The 20853-nt window shown below is 44.0% G+C and overlaps 1 protein-coding gene across 2 annotated transcripts in view; it reads left to right on the top strand.

The window, feature by feature from the left end:
• The window catches only part of rab3gap1 (RAB3 GTPase activating protein subunit 1), a 47247-nt gene extending 26612 nt beyond the window's left edge, over positions 1–20635 (top strand). Inside the window, exons 18-25 of one of the 2 annotated variants that reach the window (XM_014173464.2) lie at positions 753–890; positions 2959–3186; positions 4979–5075; positions 5166–5269; positions 5498–5613; positions 14465–14567; positions 16854–16877; positions 19165–20635. In XM_014173464.2, coding sequence (XP_014028939.1) covers positions 753–890; positions 2959–3186; positions 4979–5075; positions 5166–5269; positions 5498–5613; positions 14465–14567; positions 16854–16877; positions 19165–19410 — 1056 coding nt within the window. In that variant the 3' untranslated portion in view covers positions 19411–20635. The remainder of the gene's footprint in view (positions 1–752; positions 891–2958; positions 3187–4978; positions 5076–5165; positions 5270–5497; positions 5614–14464; positions 14568–16853; positions 16878–19164) is intronic. The other variant, XM_014173465.2, reaches the window with a different exon arrangement.
• The last annotated feature ends 218 nt before the right edge of the window (positions 20636–20853 follow it).

The following is a 20853-nucleotide window of genomic DNA, read 5'->3' as shown; positions in this document are numbered from 1 at the left end:
GAAATTAGGAACTTTTCTTTAGCAGCTTTATCTGAACAATCGTGATTATTTTGTACATAACAAACCTACTCGGTATTAAAACTGGGTAATCTGTGTTACTCAAGACAATGTTAGCCAGGGCTTTAGCTCAGAGGACTAACTCAAGTTCCAGAGTCTCAAGCACGGTTACTCATCAAGCAAGTGGAGTTTGGCCAACCACCACCTACCTCTACATGTAATCAATCTTTCTTGCTCATTGAAATAGGTGCATAACTAAAATGGTTATGCACCTGATTGGCCATTGATCATGACTGACTTTGCCAGTGGTGGATCCGAGTCCGACCTTAGCGAACATTATGCAGTGTTCAGTTGCCCTTCAGCAACTTGGACACTAGACAGGACTGTGGACATTGCTCTACAAGACAGAACCAGTGTTCATTAGCTGGGGCTGATGGGAGATTGGCAGGGCGTTGTAGGTGTTTTGGCATGGGGTTGTAGGTGCCCCAAGTGTTCCATTGTTCCACAGGTTGCTAATGAACATGACGAGCTGTCTCCTCTGTTCTGCTCAGAGTGAATGACCGGGCCAAACCTTGTGTCACTGCAGCATGTCTCTCGCACTAGTAAGTACTGTAAGATACAGACCTTATGGATCAACTTTAGGGGTCAGTTTCTGGTTTCTGTGTGTGTCGGAAAACCAACCCACACACACACGCTTCTTCATGCACACAGTAAAACCACTAAAACACAGAAACCCTGAGTGTCCTCCTCCCCAGGAGCCAGCACCCATGACAGAAGACCTTCTGGAGGAGCAGTCGGAGGTATTGGCCAAACTGGGCACGTCAGCCGAGGGTGCCCACCTCCGCGCCCGCATGCAGAGTGCCTGTCTGCTCTCAGACATGGAGTCTTTTAAGGTGAGGGGACACACCGCACCCTGAGAGAGAGAGAGAGAGAGATAGATATATAAAAATTAATTAATTAATGCTGGCACACACAAACAGAGAGAGGCACTCTCACTGACACCCAGACTGGTTGAGTGGCACAGGAGCCTATTAGTGCTCTCCGTCCTCTCAGTCAGTCAATGTGTCAGACTGGGGGCGTTTGATTTGATTCTCAGTCTCTCTGCCTCCCTTGTCTCACACGGTGGCATAGTGGAGGGCATGCTAATTGTGTTATTAATATCAATGAAAGACTTCTTTCTTATTAGAAAGCGTGAGGGTTGTGGATTTGGACAGTTGAAGAGGTCTTCGAGAGCTGATATACTGGATAGATTTCTGTTTTAGTGCTTCAAAATATTTCCATTTAGAAAATAAGCCTCCGTCGTGTTGAATTATTGAATACTAGTCGTTGATGTTATGTCAGTAAAAGTATTTAGTTGATAGAAGATTGAACACACAAATGCTTTTGATGATTCATGTCAATTTCCTTCATCATGCAGACAAATCTACAAAGCCGCTCTTTACAATCCTACTGTGTGTCATTCATTTCATCAAGTTACATTTAATAGTTGTCCCTTTAAAAAAAAGAATGGACTCAGGCTAAAGAAAGCTTCAGTAATCTCTATGGTCACCTTATTGTGCAATGAATACAGTGAAACGTACCCCATTTTTCTGCTGAGTAGAATGCAGCCACACCTGCCAACTCCAAGCTGTTGGATTCAAGAGGTTCAGAACTTCAAGTCATTATCTTTAAACTTCTCTGATGGGACTTCCGGCTCGACCCCTTTGTTCCCAACAGTAACAAACGTTGACAAATGGTGTTCTTTCAGGGGGCACAGTTGCAACTTTCTGTTGCATTGCCCCGGTCTGTTTTTAGCTGGCCCACTAAATGCTCTACTTTGGAGTTAGTTGTAATGTTCTCGACCTCTTCTTCTTCTGTTCTTTCTGAGCTCCGACAACGGCTGACGTGAGGAGGAGGGAGATGGGTTATAAACTAGAGGAAGAAGAATGTTGTGTATTCAGCCAGAGCGGTAAATGGGGCCCTTAGTTGAGTTAGAATGGCCTCAAAATGTTTCATGGGCCGGGCCGACCTGCTCTGTATGTAATTGTGCTTAGCCAAGCATTATCTGGCATTTTAGCTTTAATTATCCCGGTCCCTGCGGGCGCAATGCCAAGGATGGACCACTGATGAATGGTAGGGACATAGGAATATGACAGCCAAGCACTACGTAACCAGCCCCCTCCTCACCTGAATATGTCACACGCACGAATGCCGGCATGCACACACACACACAAATACACGTCACACACACACACACACTTCTTCTTTAGGGGGACTGCAGTAGAGGAGAAGCCTCCTGTCCTGCCCTGGACCCCCAGGCTACGGAGGGGATCCTGTCTCAGTTATTCACGCTTTATCCTTTTTCTCATCAATCCATCTACTGCCGCTGCACTGAAATGGAGCTGTCTCCTCGCTATGAAACTTACCACAGGGGGGAAAAAAATAGAGGAAATGAAGTAAGGCAGGCTTCTAATTAATTATGGAGTGTGAATGAAGGAGAGAAATTACTGTGTTGAAACTCACTAACGCACATCAGCGAAAGGTCACACAAAAGTTCTTCTTGTTCAGTTGGTCAGTCGGTTGGTTTCCAGAGGAAGCAGGGAAACAGTGAGACATTGATTTATTTCACAGCAGCAGGTACTCTGATTCAGACTCATTCCCTCTGAGGGCCATTAACAGACTGATGCTGTCTCCAGCACCTGAATCATCACCTGTCTCTGAGTCATGAGCTCACAGACAGCGAGCACCTCTCTGGAGTGGAGCTGAAGCGCTAGTGGTGGTGATGACATCAGCCAGATGTATGTGTGTTTTCTGCTACTATTGCCAGGTTTTTTTTTAGAAGGCTTATGATTTCTCTGTGTGTGTATTTATGTTTTGGAAGATTATAATATAGTTGAAAACCTTGAACATCTGTGGGGTTTGAGAACATGACTTGGCTATGACGGTGACTGCAACAAGCCTGTGTCTGTCCGTGTCCATTAGGCAGCGAACCCTGGCTGTACCCTGGAGGACTTTGTGAGGTGGTACTCACCCAGGGACTACGTTGAGGAGGAGGTGGTGGACGAGAACGGGGACACGGTGGTCAGGGGTGACTTGAGTGCCAGGATGAAGATCCCGGGAAACATGTGGATGGAGGCGTGGGCCACAGCCAAGACTACCCCCGCTCGCAGACAGAGACGCCTGTTTGACGACACCAAGGAGGCTGAGAAGGTACTGAGCTTTAAGAATTGTATTGTGCATTGCAGGGCCGCCATAATTAAAAAAAAAAATGTAGTCTGATCAACTGTGGAATCCTAACAGCTGCATACAATCTACTACACCCTATCCCTCTGGCCAGGGTAAATGAAGAGGTAACGTTGTGTATTTATAGCTAGCTCATTTTTTTGTTTTTGAAAAAATGTGAATGGGATCCAATTTAGTTTATATTCAAACTTTGGGTGAAAAGGAAACCTAGACTTTTTCAATTCAACATTATTAACTGGAATGAATCAATAAACTCATAGACTGTGAGGTCTTTTATTTCTATTAGGCCTATAGTTGCATAGTGCAGGCCTACACGATGCAGACCTGCGTAAAGCAGACCTGCATGAAGCAAGCTCAGCCCTGTGAGTTCTATTGTCCAATAATTCTGGCATCTCGGTGTATGTGTAGATGAACCCCTTTAGTCTAGCTTTAAAATATAAAGGTTGCTGCAGTTTGACATGGTTTTCATCCTCCCAAAGGCCAGGAGTTTTTAAAACCATGTGACCTGATTTAGAAATACTCTGGTCCCATCAGAGCCCATATTAAACCTTTTTACAACTGATTAATCACACCATACCATATTGGTTCCAGAGTTTTTGGTTACCAGACCAGGAAAAACTTAAAGGGAGGATAAGCTCAGTTTGGGGTTTTCCCTCAAGGTTAGGATTTGGGGAGGATAAGTTGTGCCAAAGAACAAGTTTTACCCAGAGACATTTTGCATTGTGATTCACTGACTGATTTAATATAAGTAGCCGTTCAAAAGGCCTCTCCTTTGAACTGCTAGACTGAGACTCAGTGAATGGCACCTCCACCTGTTCTGCAGCTCATTGCTGCCAGCCCAGAGGACTAAACACTGCCAGGTTCACTACACACTCTGCCTCTCTGTTTGTCCCTGTTTCAGCCAATCACCATGCAGCGCTGCTAGAATTAGGAAGTAGGTCAGAACACAAGGTGTCCCTGCTACGAGACACACACACACACACACACACACACACACACACACACACACACACACACACACACAAGGTGTCCCTCCCCTCCCTGCCATGGGTCCCCTCCCTGAGAGTTTAAACTGAGTTCAGGGGAACCTTGCCGGGCCTTGAAGGTCGGTCATCTAGCCTATAGCGCCGCGTCCTTCATCCGTATGGCTGCCGCCAGCCAGCCGGCTCTTTTGGGGAAATTCCAGGTGCACAATTTAGTTTGGAATTAATTTACTGCTGATTTATATATTTATTTCTTTCCTTTTTTCTTCCTGCTCCAGTAAGGTGTCCTCTTAAGTAGGTAGATGACAGGTGTGCTTCTATATTCCACAGTCCTCTGATTGCAGTCAAGATCATCGCCACAAGGTCACTCTGCGACAACTTAAGAGCGCTGTACTGTGCCTTTCCTTCTATCCCTGTTCTCTCCCTGTGCACGAGAGCCTGAAGGGTTGTGCGTTATTAAGGGATACCAAATCAGATTGAGCTCCTGGAATCTCATCACCGACTCACTCAACATAACGAATGACCCTGTGTTGTATAAAGAGGAGGGTCATTAAAATGCAACGCTGCCTCTCGCCAACACAATTGCGTTTATGCGGCAGGCACCCTCCATAAGTCAAAAGAAGCCGATGAACCAGTTTTGTAAAAGAACAATGCCTTTGGAAATGTCAAGTACCTTGCCGGGTCCCTGACAACCTCTGGAATCATAATTGCTGTAAGAGAGAGAGAGGGAGATGGAGAGAGAGAATTTGCTTTTGATATTCTTCTCCTACCCCCAGGTGCTGCACTACTTGGCGGTACAGAAGCCAGCAGACCTGACCCGTCATCTCCTGCCCTGCATCCTCCATGCTGCCATCCTCAAGGAGAAGGAGGAGGGTTAGTGACTGCAGGGTCCTGTTGCTCTCTGATCTCTTTATCTATCTCTCTCTCATATCTCACCAACTTCCTCTCTTCTCTCCCATACAGAGTCAGTAGAGGACATCCTATCTGCTAGAAAGGCCATCCAGCAGGCCACCTCTCATGCCAGCAAGCTGCTGCGCCACCCCAGCCCAGACTACAAGAAACTAGAGGTGACTGGAAACAACATTTTTTTTCATCTAGCCTTTATCTTACCAGGAGAAATCCTGTTTTTCAAGGGAGACCTGGCAAGATTGACGATCTCTCCCTACCAGTCTCTAATCCCTAACCTCTACCTCTAACCCATTGGTTGGACTGCAAAGTAGCTACAGTATACCTTTTTTTCTACCCCCAATTCATCCACCCTAGTACTGTGTCTATGTGTCTGTCTCCTCCAACAGGACGTGATTACCCAGTTGATAGCGGTGGAGACGGTCATTGCCCGCTCCCGCTCTCTGAAGGCCAAGTTTGGCATCGGGAAGGCAGAGCAGGGCGACAACACAGAGGATCTGGAGAGGTACAGTAGGACAAAAGCAGCACGCCCTGAAATATTAAGAATATATTCCATTTAGCAGACACTTATCTAAAGCGACTTAGGCATGCATACATTCCTGACATTGCAAGCACCGTAGCGCTACCAGAAGTAATTTAATGTCAACCAGTAGGGCCAGATAGATCTGCAGAGATACAAAAATACCTATGGAGTTAAATGAAATCAATCCAACTACTTCAAACCTATCTATTTCTATGCAGGTCTATTTCTATTGAGATAAAATCTCTTTTGCAAGTGAGACCAATCGAAACCATGAATAGCTTAAGTGTTATCGATTCGGTTTTCAGACAGTGCTCTTAACTTCCCTGTAGATTCTCTCCAGCCCTACTCTTGATGAAACCAGCAGGCACATTTTAACCAACCCTCCATGCCACTACTCCTCCATCCCCTCTGTTGTTCTTTTGTCCTCTCAAATCAAATAACATTTTATTCATCACCTGCTTCGTAAACAACAGACGTAGGCTAACAGTGAAATGCTTCCTTACGAGCCCTTCCCAACAATGCAGAGAGAAAGAAAATAATAGAAAAGTAATAACACGTTTGAGGGAGAGTTTGTTGTCCTCGCACCACCCTGCCAGGTCTCTGACAACCTCCTAAAAGGCCACGGGTTCCCAAACTCTCGTGACCTCAACCGTAGGCTCTTAATGACAATTTTCTTTCACATGGTTGGGGTCGTGAGAATTTTCATATATCAAAATGGGTCATGGGCTAAACAAGTTTGAGAACCCCTGGCCTACAAGGAGGTCATCAGAGACCTGGCAGGGTGGTGCGAGGACAACAACCTCTCCCTCACCGTCAGCTAGACAAAGGAAATGGAAAACGATAGGAAATGGAGGGCCAAGCACGCCCCCATTCACAACGACAGGGCAGTAGTGGAGCGGGTTGAGAGCTTCAAGTTCCTCGTATCCACATCACTAAGGATCTATCATGGTCCACACACATCAACACAGTCGTGAAGAGGGCACGATAACGCCTCTTCCCCACTCAAGAGGCTGAAAAGATTGAGCATGGCCCCTCAGATCCTCAAAACGTTCTACAGCTGCGCTATTGAGAGCATCTTGACTGGCTACGCCACCGCTTGGTATGACAACTGCTTGGCATCCGACCGCAAGACGCTACAGAGGGTAGCGCGCGCCTATGTTAACTTTTTATTTTTATTTGGGGCTATTGCAGTCAATTGAAAAACATTTCTAACATTCTGATTGTCTTAACTCACCATCACATACTTTGAGTGTGGGGCTATGACAGTCAATTGCAAATGAGTCTGACATAATGTGTTATCTCACCACCACTAATGAGATGGGTGTGCTTGATGCATGTCGCGTCGGAGCTTCTCAAAGTCAGGAGTCGTAGTCGACAGTGTGCACCTCATCTCTGCTGTCACATCCAACCTGGATCGATTTTTGGTTTTAATGCAAACGAGAGCACTCAATCCAGCTTCACACAGATTTGAGCTGGCGAAGGGTACTATGAGTTTTATGGTGCTTTCAAGATAACTGGGAACTTTGAAAAATTAGAGGTCAAATCATGACGTCAGTGATCTTCAGGTCGGAATGTTGGAGCTCTAGAAAGAGGCCCGAGTTGGAATTCCGAGTTGGATGACCGTTCAAAAGGATTTTTCCCAGTCAGAGCTCGTTTTTTTCCCTAGTTCCCAGTTGTCCTTAATGCACTGAAGTCAGAAGTCTGAGATTGCTGAGTTCCCAGTTCACTTACTGATGCTGTGTTCTGTTAGAAACATGCTCAGCTGTGGGAAGGGGGCATGGTTCGCTTTTGTAAGACTCTCCAATAAGTAAGACTTTCCAATAAGAACTCTTTCCTCAGAATCCACTGATGCGGTTACGCATCTGTAGAATGTTTTTTATTTCCCCAGCATGCTTGCGTTCAGTTTCCCAAAGATGTCTATTGCATAGGCAAGGAGACATTTTCTTTTACTTTACACAGAAAGTCGTCTTTTTTTTCTTTTTTTTTTTTACATCCATTGTGAATGACAGAACTTCCTCTGTCAATGTGAAAAAAATGTCAACCCTCCCCCTTGCTAACCACCAATCCTCAGTGTGAAATAGAACATTGTCATGCTCTGATCCCATATCACATAGTTTTGTGAACAGGCCTGCGTGCAGTGGATATGGTTTGATGTAGTTTACCATTGAAGTTACCTGCTGCAGTATATCTCAGTTCTGTGCTCAGCTCTCTTGCTGCCAGTTTATCTCGGTGTATCATACAATGCTTCCATATGGCAGAGGGAGACACATTCATAACTAGAGTGCAGAGGATCGCCTGCCTTCCCGCAGTAGATGGAGCCCCATCTGTGCAAAAGCCCACCATTCGATCCCATGGAATCTGTTTTTCGTCAATATAGCCACTCAGCACACTGAACATCCCCTGTGCCGTTTCTTGCTCGGGAGTCGTGGGACGGAACAATATGTCCTCGTGAACAGCATCCCCGACATCCATGAATTGATTTTTGTACATCTCGGCCCTCACAGCTAACGTACATTTGGAGAGCATAAGCTGGGGAGTTTGAGTCATTCAGTCAGAGTTTTCTCTTGATTGCTAGCAATAGCTTAATTTCTTAATTTAGAAGTGTTATCTGACAAAGGTATTGATATGAGTTTCTGTACTTCTCCCACCCCACACATTGTTTTCACCATATCAATTGCAGCCAGTAATATCAAAGTCTCTGCAATAGTGTGTGGTTTCATAGCATAGGGGGCCTAGCAATTCACAGTGGGAATGATTCAAGTGCAACAGTCAAGTGCAGCCTTTTCAAATGATCTAAGGGCACTCTGGTAGAGTTGTATCTTTTTAGATTTGAAAAATGTAGATTATGGTTAACCACGTTGCAATGATTTTGAGATACAAAGACGATATTATGATCATTTTGGGAGGGTATATACAGTTGAAGTCAGAAGTTTACATACACGTTGGAGTCATTAACTTGTTTTTCAAGCACTCCACACATTTCTTGTTAACAAACTATAGTTTTGACAAGTCGGTTAGGACATCTACTTTGTGCATGACACAAGTAATTTTTCCAACAATTATTTAGACAGATTATTTCACTTATAATTCACTGTATCACAATTCCAGTGGGTCAGAATTTCATATACACTACATTCACTGTGCCTTTTAACAGCTTAGAAAATTCCAGAAAATGATGTCATGGCTTTAGAAGCTTCTGATAGGCTAATTGACATAATTTGTGTCAATTGGAGATGTGTCCGTGTGGATGTATTTCAAGGCCTACCTTCAAACTCAGTGTCTCTTTGCTTGACATCATGTGAAAATCAAAAGAAATCAGCCAAGTCCTCAGAAAAACATTGTAGACCTACACAAGTCTGGTTCATCCTTGGGAGTAAATTCCAAACGCCTGACGGTACCACGTTCATCTGTACAGACAATAGTACACAAGTATAAACACCATGGGACCAAGCAGCCGTCATACCGCTCAGGAAGGAGACTCGTTCTGTCTCCTAGAGATGAATGTACTTCGGTGCGAAAAGTGCAAATCAATCCCAGAACAACAGCAAAGGACCTTGTGAAGATGCTGGAGGAAACAGCCACAAAAGTATCTATATCCATAGTAAAACGAGTCCTTTATCAACAAAACCTGTAAGGCCGCTCAGCAAGGAAGAAGCCACAGCTCCAAAACCGCCATAAAAAAGCCAGACTTCGGTTTGTAACTGCACATGGGGACAAAGATCGTACTTTTTGGAGAAATGTCCTCTGGTCTGATGAAATAAAAATAGAACTGTTTGGTCATAATGACCATCATTATGTTTGGAGGAAAAAGGGGGAGGCTTGCAAGCCGAAGAACAATATCCCAACTGTGAAGCACGGGGGTGGGAGCATCATGTTGTGGGGGTGCTTTGCTGCAGGAGGGACTGGTGCACCTCACAAAATAGATGGCATCATGAGGGAGGAAAATGATGTGGATATATTGAAGCAGCATCTCAAGACATCCGTCAGGAAGTTAAAGCTTGGTCGCAAATGGGTCTACCAAATGGACAATGACCCCAAGTATACTTCCAAAGTTGTGGCAAAATGGCATAAGGACAACAAAGTCAAGGTATTGGAGTGGCCATCACAATGCCCTGACCTCAATCCTTTAGAACATTTGTGGGCAGAACTGAAAAAGCGTGTGCGAGCAAGGAAGCCTACAAACCTGACTCAGTTACACCAGCTCTGTCAAGAGGAATGGGCCAAAATTCACCCAACTTATTGTGGGAAGCTTGTGGAAGGCTACCTGAAACGTTTGACCCAAGTTAAAAATGTTATAGGCAATGCTACCAAATGTTAATTGAGTGTATGTAAACTTCTGACCCACTCGGAATGTGATGAATGAAATTAAAGCTGAAATAAATCATTCTCTCTACTATTATTCTGACATTTCACATTCTTAAGATAAAGTGGTAATCCTAACTGACCTAAAACAGGGCATTTTTACCAGGATTAAATGTCAGGAATTGTGAAAAACTGAGTTTAAATGTATTTGGCTAAGGTGTATGTAAACTTCTGACTTCAACTGTATATATTTTTCTCAGGATTTTGGAGATTATCCACGACCCATTTTCATATCAGGTGACCCCACATGGGGTCACGACCCCTAGTTTGGGAACCGCTGCTATAGGCTGTCTCATTGTGGTCGACGATCACGCCTACCACCGTTGTGTTGTCAGCAAACGTAATAATTGTGTTGGAGTCCACGCAGTCATGTGTGAACAGGGAGTACAGGAGGGGACTGAGCATCCACCCCCGATGGGGACCAAGTGTTAAGTTTGGATATTTGGTAACAATTAGTCTAGGGGAAATGTTAGCTGTTGAGGTGAGTGCTAATGATCATATTTATTTATTTTTACGTTTGCTCATATATTCAGCCAGGTCACTCGTGATACAAGTTAGTATTCAACGTCCATCCATGTCTGGCGATGTCGGGAGATGAAGTGGAAACCGGCCACAAGGATAAACAGTGAGCGCTGTTACCTTTTTTTTAAGTTGGTTTCGGTTTTTCAAGTGCGTTAGGGACGGCGGATGAGCGTAAGCATCTGCCTCTGATTCCAAAGGTTGCGTGTAATTTTTTGGGGGGCCAATCCCTTACCTTAACCCTTACATTAACCGGAGTTAATGCCCTTAACTTAACCTTTTAACACTTCAAAATTTGACATTTGGAATAATTTCCAAATTTGACGTTTGACAAACATGTAATTCTGACATGAGAGCTGGTAGCATACAATGCATTCCTTATAAATCTACCCACAATACCCCACAATGACAAAGCAAAAACAGTTTTGGGAGAAAAAAATTGCACAATAATAAAAAACAGAAATACCTTATTTACATAAGTATTCAAACTCCAATTATCATCACTGATGTTTCTACAACTTGATTGGAGTCCACCTGTGGTAAATTCAATTGATTGGACATGATTTGGAAAGGCACACACCTGTCTATATAAGGTCCCACAGTTGACAGTGCATGTCAGAGCGAAAAACCAAGCCATGAGGTTGAAGGAGTTGTCCGTAGAGCTCCAAGACAGAATTGTGTTGAGGCACATATCTGGGGAATGGTACCAAAAAATGTCTGCAGCATTGAAGGTCCCCAAGAACACAGTGGCCTCCATCATTCTTAAATGGAAGAAGTTTGGAGCCACCAAGACTCTTCCTAGAGCAGCCAAACTGAGCAATCGGAGGAGAAGGTCCTTGGTCAGGGAGGTGACCAAGAACCCGGTGGTCACTCTGACAGAGCTCCAGAGATCCTTTGTGGAGATGGGAGAACCTTCCAGAAGGACAACCATCTCTGCAGCACTACACCAGCCAGGCCTTTATGGTAGAGTGGCCAGACGGAAGTCACTCCTTTAGTAAAGTCACGTGACAGCCCGCTTGGAGTTTGCCGAAAGGCACAAAGGACTCTCAGACATGAGAAACAAGATTCTCTGGTCTGATGAAACCAAAATTGAACTCTTTGGCCTGAATGCCAAGCGTCATGTCTGAAAGAAACCTGGCACCATCCCTACTGTGAAGCATGGTGGTGGCAGCATCATGCTTTTGGGATCTTTTTCAGCGGCAAGGACTGGGAGACTAGTCAGGATCGAGGGAAAGATGAATGGAGAGCGCTCAGAACCTCAGACTGGGGTGATGGTTCTCCTTCCAACAGGACAATGATCCTAACTACACAACCAAAAAAAACAGGAGTGGCTTAGGGACAAGTCTCTGAATGTCCTTGAGTGGCCCAGCCAAAGCCCTAACTTGAACCCGATCAAACGTTTTAAGAGAGAGACTTTAAAATAGCTGTGCAGCAACGCTCCCCATCCAACCTGACAGAGCTTGAGAGGATCTGCAAAGAACTATGGGAGAAACTCCCCAAATACAGGTGTGCCAAGCTTGTAGGGTCATACCCAAGAAGACTTGAGGCTGTAATCGCTGCCGAAGGGGCTTCAACAAAGTACTGAGTAAAGGGTCTGAATACTTATGTAAAAGTGATTATTTCAGTTTTTTTCAAAATGTCTAAAAACCTGTTTTTTTCTTTGTCGTTATGGATTATTGTGTGTAGATTGATGGGGGAAAAACTTTGAATTAACTTTAGAGTAAGGCTAAAACATAACAATGTGGTAAAAGTCAAGTGTTCTGAATACTTCCCGAATGCACTGTATGTTATACATGCTAGTCTCCTTGACCTTCACTCGTGTAGTAACCTGGCCTACTCTTGACCAAAAACCCCTGACTTGTCTGATAATCAATCAATGTGATTTTGTTTCACTGAATCTCTGTCTGTATATTTGGTTAATTGATCTCTGGCTGGACAGGTGGAAGTGGTAGCTCATTTATTCATTTGCTCATCTATCACTGATCAGAAACTTTTAGAATGCAATATTGTAGCCTAAATCAAGTGTGTTATTTATCTATTGACTCACTTAGTAGCCTTTATATAGACCCCAGGTTACTTTCCTATTGCCCAATCCCACTGAAACCCCAAATCCTGACTCCTGTCTCGCTTGAAAATTCCTAACCTTATTCTGTAATCCATAGGTTGCATTTTCAAAGCATGTCTCGCCTATGCATGTTAATGCATGTCAAAATAAGATGTCTGCGCTGTCTCGTATTGCTGCCCGTATGAAAGCTTCCGTAGAGAATGTGACCAAGAAACGGTATGAGAGTAGATATGGATTAAAAAAAATTATAGTTGGTCCCCGTTAAGATGCCTTGATATTTAAACAGTTCCCTCTCATCATCTCCCCGTTATTCATGAGCTGATCTGCTGTCTGTATAATCATCAACTCCACTTTGCCAAATAGGAGATATTCTGTCATTCGTTGGAGGTTATCTAGCAAGCTTTCAACTTAGGTCATTTTACTTTTGTTTGACTGCCGTTACAGAGTTTGTATGATCCGACAACGCTATAGCCTACTCGGGGTGCGCTCTGTGTCAAGATACTGTAGCCTGGACCAACTGCTGAAATGTGATGAATTAATTGAGGAACATGATAACACTCTGTATTTGTGAACGGCCTGTTTCTCAATTCACAACAATTTAATTGCTAATCAGTTTCACTTTCTGTGAAATCTTTACGTAGTGGCGCTGACAAGTTGGCGCAGCACCCCTCTTATTTGCGGAGAATCCTTGCATAGTCACCATATCTTGGTTTTGAACGCTTTAAATGGGCACTTCAGATTTTTGCTCTATTTCCCAGGACTCTCTGGTTATATGAATTATTCCCGGTATTGAAACTGTCGATTTTAGAGAAAATCCCCATTGCCTACCCTCACCACCTGGGGGCGGACCGTCAGGATGTCCAGGATCCAGTTGCAGAGGGAAATGTTCAGTCCCAGAGTCCTTAGCTTAGTGATGAGCTTGGAGGGCGCTATGGTGTTAAACGATGAGCTGTAGTCGATGAACAGCGTTCTCACATAGGTGTACCTCTTGTCCAGATGGGAGAGTGTGGTGTGGAGTGCAATAGAGATTGTGTCATCTGTGGCTTAGTTGAGGCGGGATGTGAATTGGAGTGGGTACCTCTTGTGTACCTTCCATCCCGTACTTCTCGCTTTATTAATATCACAAGCCAGCTCTTATTTCATCATACACCCTGCTCGGGGGGGGGCGCATGAGTAGGAATGCTAATAAATGTTTGGCAAACACACGTACTGTGTTGTGTGCTATATTAAAACTCCACCACCCTCTCCCCAGGCACACACTCTGCTCAGATTGTAATAAGGGAGCATAGTATAGTGGGTGTGTTTGTGTGCGTGTGCCTATCTTGGGAGTGAATAAGTGAGTGTGTGTCTGGAGTATGTATCTTGGGAGTGAATAGATCCACCTGTGTGTGTGTGTCTGTCTGTGTGTCTGTCTGTCTAGGTATTTACGTACGGTGTCAGAGGTTCAGGTGCATTGAGAGAGAGAAACATAGATATACAGACAGACAGGGTTATATTAGGGAGGCACCCAGTGTTCATTTGTCCCAGGGGCCTCTGATGGCCCAGCCAGTCAGGCAGTAGAACCAGGCAGTGCCAGACTCATTTTGAGGACACTCAGAGCTGGCCTGGAACACCATGCAGCCACTAACCTGTCCCTTTTCTCTCCAACAATGAACGGCCTGTCCTGTCTTGTATCCGAGATCCTGTGTCGGGGGAGAGGGATGCGTTCCAAAAGGCTGTAGTTTTCACATGTTGTGTACTGTAGCTAGTTTTACAACCCCTTATCGTTATTCCGTTGGTAAAAGTACAATTGCATGTCTTTTAAATATAATATACCTGCATGTGTTTTCTGACTATGCTCCCCTGAAATGAACCTCTTCCCCCATCTCCTCTTCTTCTCGCTCTCAGGTTCGTGAGCTCTCTGCTGGAGGAGCCTGAGGTGTCTGTGATCGGAGCAGGACGCGGCCCAGCCGGCAGCATCATCCACAAGCTGTTTGTCAGTGCTCAGAGGGTAAAGCACACCTTCTCAAACTGTCACCACCATCCAGGACACACACACACACACACACACACACACACACACACACACACACACACACACACACACACACACACACACACACTTGTACAAACATACACACCGTCTCCCACTGGAGCCTTTCCTAAATCCTGGCATCACAGGATATCCCGCCACCACTATCGGCTCACCTGCTGTCTGTCCAACGGCCCAGGCAGGAGATGTTATGTTCCCCCTGACTGATTCCCCTCCTACAACCCCACTCTTCTTCCAGGCCCTGAGGGGCTCCTGGGCATGCTGCCTGAGTAACAAAAAGCATGCTGCTGCTCGACTGTGTTCTAATGTGTTCACTTATCACTACTTTCTTCTTGCCGCTTTATTAAACCGTTTTACTTGCTTCAGTTAAGTCACTCTTCTTGCATATCACATAATGCAACTCATACCAAGTATGATATACCGTAATTTCCGGACTATTAAGCGCACCTGAATATAAGCCGCATCCACTGAATTTAAAAAATATATATATATTTTGAACATAAATAAGTAGCACATGTCTATAAGCCGCAGGTGCCTACCGGTACATTGAAACAAATGAACTTTACACAGGCTTTAACGAAACACGGCTTGTAACAAAAATAAATAAGCTTTAACGAAACACGGCTTGTAACAAAAATAAATAGGCTTTAACGAAACACGGCTTGTAACAAAAATAAATAGGCTTTAACGAAACACGGCTTGTAACAAAAAATAAAAAATTTGCAGTAAGCTTTACCGGTAGTTGTCTTTTTGCACTGAGTCAATTCCTCACGCTGCTGTTTCCAACGTCTTATCATCGACTCATTAAGACCAAGCTCCCATGCAGCAGCTCTATTTCCTTTTCCAACAGCCAGATCAATCGCCTTCAACTTGAAAGCTGCATCATATGCATTTCTCCGTGTCTTTGCCATGATGAGGGTGACAAAATGGAATGATTGGAAGTTTGAAAGCGCTCGATTTAATCTAAACAGTAAATAAAAAAGTTGTTTGACCTTAACCCGTTCGGCAATTTCGTTGGTCTAATGAAAGCTTCATGCCGGCAAAAAACTGAGCACGTCACAGAATGTGTTTTTTTTTTTTTGCGAAAAAAAATTGAAAGCGGGAAAAATCCATATATTAGCCGCGGCATTGTTTAAGCCGCGAGGTTCAAAGCCTGGGAAAAAAGTTGCGGCTTATAGTCCGGAATTTACGGTAAACTTCTGTCAAGAAATGGCTTCGTGCAATCTGACAGATAAAGATCCAGGGTCTGTAATTCCCTCTTATGGTAATTAGGACAATTAAACACATGTCTTGTTTTATTCAGTCTGATATGATTTGACAAGCAAGGAGAGAGACCCCTGGACCAAATGACTGTCTATTCTGTGTTGCATGTCTTTCTGAGTATACTCTGACTGGATAGTCTGAGATGATCAGTTAAAAGGCTCTTGCAATGATAGATTACCTCTAGCATTGTGCTGTGTAGTTGCACCTGTATTGGTTATGAAAGTAAGTGTATGCTTGGCTGTAACACATTGAAGTACAATGCCTGGTTTGGTCTTGGCACATCCAACGACGCATACATTTGTTTGTTCAACGTGAAAGTTAGTTAAAGCCAATAAATGTGTCTTCTTCCCGGAGTTCATCAGATGCAGTCCCTAGCCCCAGATCTGTTCCTTTAGAATAATTGCTAGTAAAATGCAAACAGGGAATGAATGCTTGTCTTGGCTCTCTCCCCTGTGCCTTGTGTTGGAGGATGAAACGGTGCGAAAAAATACTTAGATTTCAGCAATCTCTCACTCCCTCAATCACTTTTTTTTTTCTTTCACCCAGCAAGATGTCGGAGTGTTAAATTACAGCCTGTGTTTTGCCAAGCTCTCAAAAGAAAGCTAGTAATTATCCCAAGCACATGTAAATCAGATGAAATCATCAGCCAATCAAATGAGGTGAGTTTCTTGGGAAAGAGAGACACAGAAGGGAGGAGAGATGTCCTGCCCCTCATCTTACCCATGTTACCAGTACAAGACTAGAGCACTAGTTTGATTGTTGTCTGATTGCAATGCCGCTTGCTTTGGCTTGAGTGCGTATGCTATGCATGTGATGCGTTCGGTGGGATGAATGTCATGTCTTCTCAAGCAGAACCTAATCCTCTTAATCACCTGACTTTGTGTTGTTTGTTCTTCTGTTTGTTATTTTATGTTTTTTCGTTCTCTCCATCGTATTGTGTTTTTTGTCTCCTGACGCTGCTTGCCTCTCACCCATGTCAAGCTCGCTGACTACAGCAGTGATGAGGTAACCACTAGCAACCCTCCCTATCCCCCCTTCACACCCCTAGTTCACCCCCCCCCACCCTAGCTGCCTCCACCCCCCCCCAGTCCATCCATCCACCCCCCATGCCCCTCTCGACGATGACTTCTCCCTCTTTCTACCTGCAAAGCAGTGCTGCCACTGAGGTTCAGGCTAGCTGAGGGAGGGATACAGACAAAGATTACAGTTATTTCTCTGGTAATGGTTTGGAAGAGTGAACCGCTGCAATTTCCAGACCTCCATAACACAAAGGAGAAGCACAGGGTTCCTAAAGCGATGCCACTTACCGTGTTTTTAACCTCCCACCTGACCTTTTTACCTAACCACCTTCCCCCTCTTCTTCTCCTCCTCCCTTCCATCTATTCTTCTAACCACCTATCTGTTAGTGTAGCTCTAATCAATTATTTTTGTTGTATGTCCATTTGCTCTCATTCTCTGATGGGTCTGCGTTGATAAACAAGTGTTTTCTGGTGGATGTGGAGGTTGGTTTATAATAGACTAGTTTTAGCCTGCTGGTTTACTATGTATACTATGTTTACTAAGGAGTGGTATGTCTCTATACACTGAGTGCACAAAACATTAGGAACACGTGCTCTTTCCATGACATAGACGGACCAGGTGAATCCAGCTGAAAGCTAAAGTATGATCCCTTATTGATGTCACTTGTTCAATCCACTTCGATCAGTGTAGATGAAGGGGCGGAGACAGGTTAAAGAAGGATTTTCAAGCCTTGAGACAATTGAGACATGAATTATGTATGTGTGCCATTCAGAGGGTGAGTGGGGAAGTCAAAAGATTTAAGTGCCTTTTTGAACGGGCTTTGATAGTAGGTGCCAAGCGCACCGATTTGTCAAGAACTACAACGCTGCTGGGTTTTTCATGCTCAACAGTTTCCCATGTATATCAAGAATCCTACATATTCTTCAGATATACTACATATTCTATCCACCTAATGTCTAAACATGCCATCGCGTACATATATAATTATACTCCGGACTCCAACACTGCTCGTCCTAATATTTCTATATTTCTTAATTCCATTCTTTTACTTTTAGATTTGTGTGTGTTAGATATTAGTGCCCTGTTGGAGCTAGTAATACAAGCATTTCGCTACACCCACAATAACATCTACTAAATATGTGGATGCGACCAGTAAGATTTGATTATGAATGGTCCACCACCCAAAGGACATCAAGCCAATTTGACACAACTGGGGAGGCGTTGCCGTCAACAAGGGCCAGCATCCCTGTGGAACGCCTTCGACACCTTGTAGAGTCCATGCCCTGACGAATTGAGGCTGTTCTGAGGGCAAAATGGGGTGCAACTCAATATTAGGAATTTGTTCCTAATGTTTTGTACACTGTGTATACATTTACAGTAGGTTAGCGGTATCCTGCTGTTTAGAATGTACACTTAGGAGTGGTAGGTTGCTCTTTTCTATCTGGTTAGTTATATACTAGTTTTAGCCTGCTAGTTTACTATGTAAGTATTGGAGGTTGCTGTGATGTGTTTGATCCCTTTTGGCTTTAGATCTTAGCGTCACGTAGCTTTCTTGTGTTGCCATCCCTCCAGGGCTATGCTGTGCCCCACTGAAAACAAATGCATACATTGATCTGGAAGCACACACCGAATCGCTCCAATCCATTAAATGTGTTCTCCTTTCCTCGCCTTAGACAATAGTTTGGGAGATGTGGGAAGGCATTTGTTAATTTGTAATCAGCTTTCTAATTCACGTAATTTGTTCCTGCTCAGTAAAAATAGATTGTGTTAACATGCTGCTGTCGTTTTCCAGTCCAGCCGCTTTCACTTGCGCCAGGTCTGATCACTGTCAAGGTTGTTTCATTCCCCCAACGACTTAGAATATGGAGCGATAGAATGAGTTGTATGTATGTTTTTCTCAGTCTCGCGTGTCACACTCTGTTATACTCACATTGTAAAAGTGTAGTATGTGTTAAGGTTCTGCTTAGACTGCCTAAAAATATATTGTGTTCCAGTTTCCACATTTTATTGGGCTTTTATAGAAAGTCTAACGTGTGTTGGGCCCTGCATTCTCCATTTTGTGCCAGCCTGAATTTTAGCCACTTTGGTTGCATTTAGACAGGCAGCCTAATTCTGGTCTTTTTTCCACTAATTGGTCTTTTGACCAATCCCATCAGATCATTTTCAGAGCTGATCTGATTGGTCAAAATACCAATTAGTGGTATTAGAATTGAGCTGTCTTGTCTAAACGCAGCTGTTGACTCCTCCCATCTGTCTGCCTCGCCCCCCACAGGCTGCCCTTTTGGCTCCATTGGATGAAGACACAGGACGTGGGGGTGGAGCTGATGACAAAAAGCCAATGGGAGGTGCCAGTGTGCCAGACTTCCCTCCCCCTGCAGGGCGTGAGATCCTGCTGCGTACGTGTGTCCCGCGGCCCGCGCCCTACTCCAAGGCCCTCCCCCAGCGTCTCTTCTGTGTCCTGATGAGAGAAGACTTCAGGCTGGCTGGGGCCTTCTCATCCGACACCTCCTTCTTCTGAGGGAGGGAGAGAGAGAGAAAGGAAGGAAATTGAGAGAGAGGGAGAGAGAGGGGCTAGTCTGGAAGATGAACCAGGGAGTGTTGGTGGGAGGTCAGGAGGGCATTTGGGATCTCTGGTCAGTGACTCAATCAAGGCTGTGTGCATCCCGTCATGGGTGGAGCTATGGGCGAGTATATGGTTTGTTCCAAAGCCACATGACGGAAAGCTCCACCCATCTCAGGGCTGGCACCATCTCAAGTGTCTCCTAGGAGGATCGGAGAAACAGAATGGTGGGCTGGCAGGCAGCGCTTATGAAATCATCGCACTGTGCAACGACTCATATCAGACTGTTCGTTGGTTCCCGGAGGGCTACCAACGACTATTTGTTGATTTAGACTATTCCGTTATTTGGGGTTTAAATGCAAAATAGACTGTACTCAACTGGGAACTGAACTTACTATGACGGTCAGTTGTGTAGTAAAATAAATCTCATGCTTTTTTGTTGCGTAGCTCTGACAAAAAATATACTAGGGGAAAATAAATGTACCCTTGTATGAAAAGAAAAAAAAATTCTAATAAAATGGGGGGGGGGATAAGAGTATTCCCCTTGACCTATCTCCCTGCGTGGTAATATATTAGGACGCTAAATAGCATATCATGTATTTTTCCCTGCCACTTGATTGTGATCGTTTGTGGCTCTCCAGTGTTGCCCAATCAGTTATTGGTTGAAGACCATCATCTCTTAGGCGCTCACAATGCTCTGTCTGTTCTGTAGCCCCAGACACTCTCACGCTGCCCATCGCGCTCGTACTGTATGCAGTAATTAGTTACCACTTCTTAAAGCATTTCTCACTATAATAATGCTTATTGATATACATGCAATCACCGTAGGTTTTCCCTTGTCACCTAAATATATTGAATCTTAGTTGAAAGTGCAATTACATATTCTATATTGTAAAGACGTAGCCTTACATATAGCAGCAGAGAGAAAGGTGTCCTTGTTAATGTTAGTGCTGTTTCTATGAAGAAGGATGTTAAGTGCTGTTAATTGTTAAATTGCTGAGTAATTTTACTTAAGTCAATGCAGACAACTTTTCTACTTTGTCAGTAATTGACTGAGGGGGTGGATTCAAACTGTGGAGCTAGCCAAAGTCTGTACATGTCAAGTGAGTGTTGGTTATAAACATCTCCTAGTTTAGTCCTGTTACATTGGTAAAAAAATAAACATTTTAATTTGACACTAAAATGTATAGTATTGGTATCTGTGATTGGTATAACTATTTAACATTTTTGTGCACTTATTTTCTTAATTGCGATTAATCACATTGTCTGAAAGCATTCAAAATACACTGAAAACATCTCAAATAGATAATCTACTGTATACAGCTAAAAACAACAATGCAATGTCAAAACAGGTTGACATTGAGGTAAAAGAAAGTGTGATTATCAATTTACCACATTTTG

This window comes from Salmo salar, chromosome ssa25 (genome assembly GCF_905237065.1).
Source record: "Salmo salar chromosome ssa25, Ssal_v3.1, whole genome shotgun sequence".
NCBI classification, from domain to species: domain Eukaryota; kingdom Metazoa; phylum Chordata; class Actinopteri; order Salmoniformes; family Salmonidae; genus Salmo; species Salmo salar.
This window is presented reverse-complemented; position numbering and strand designations above follow the sequence as displayed.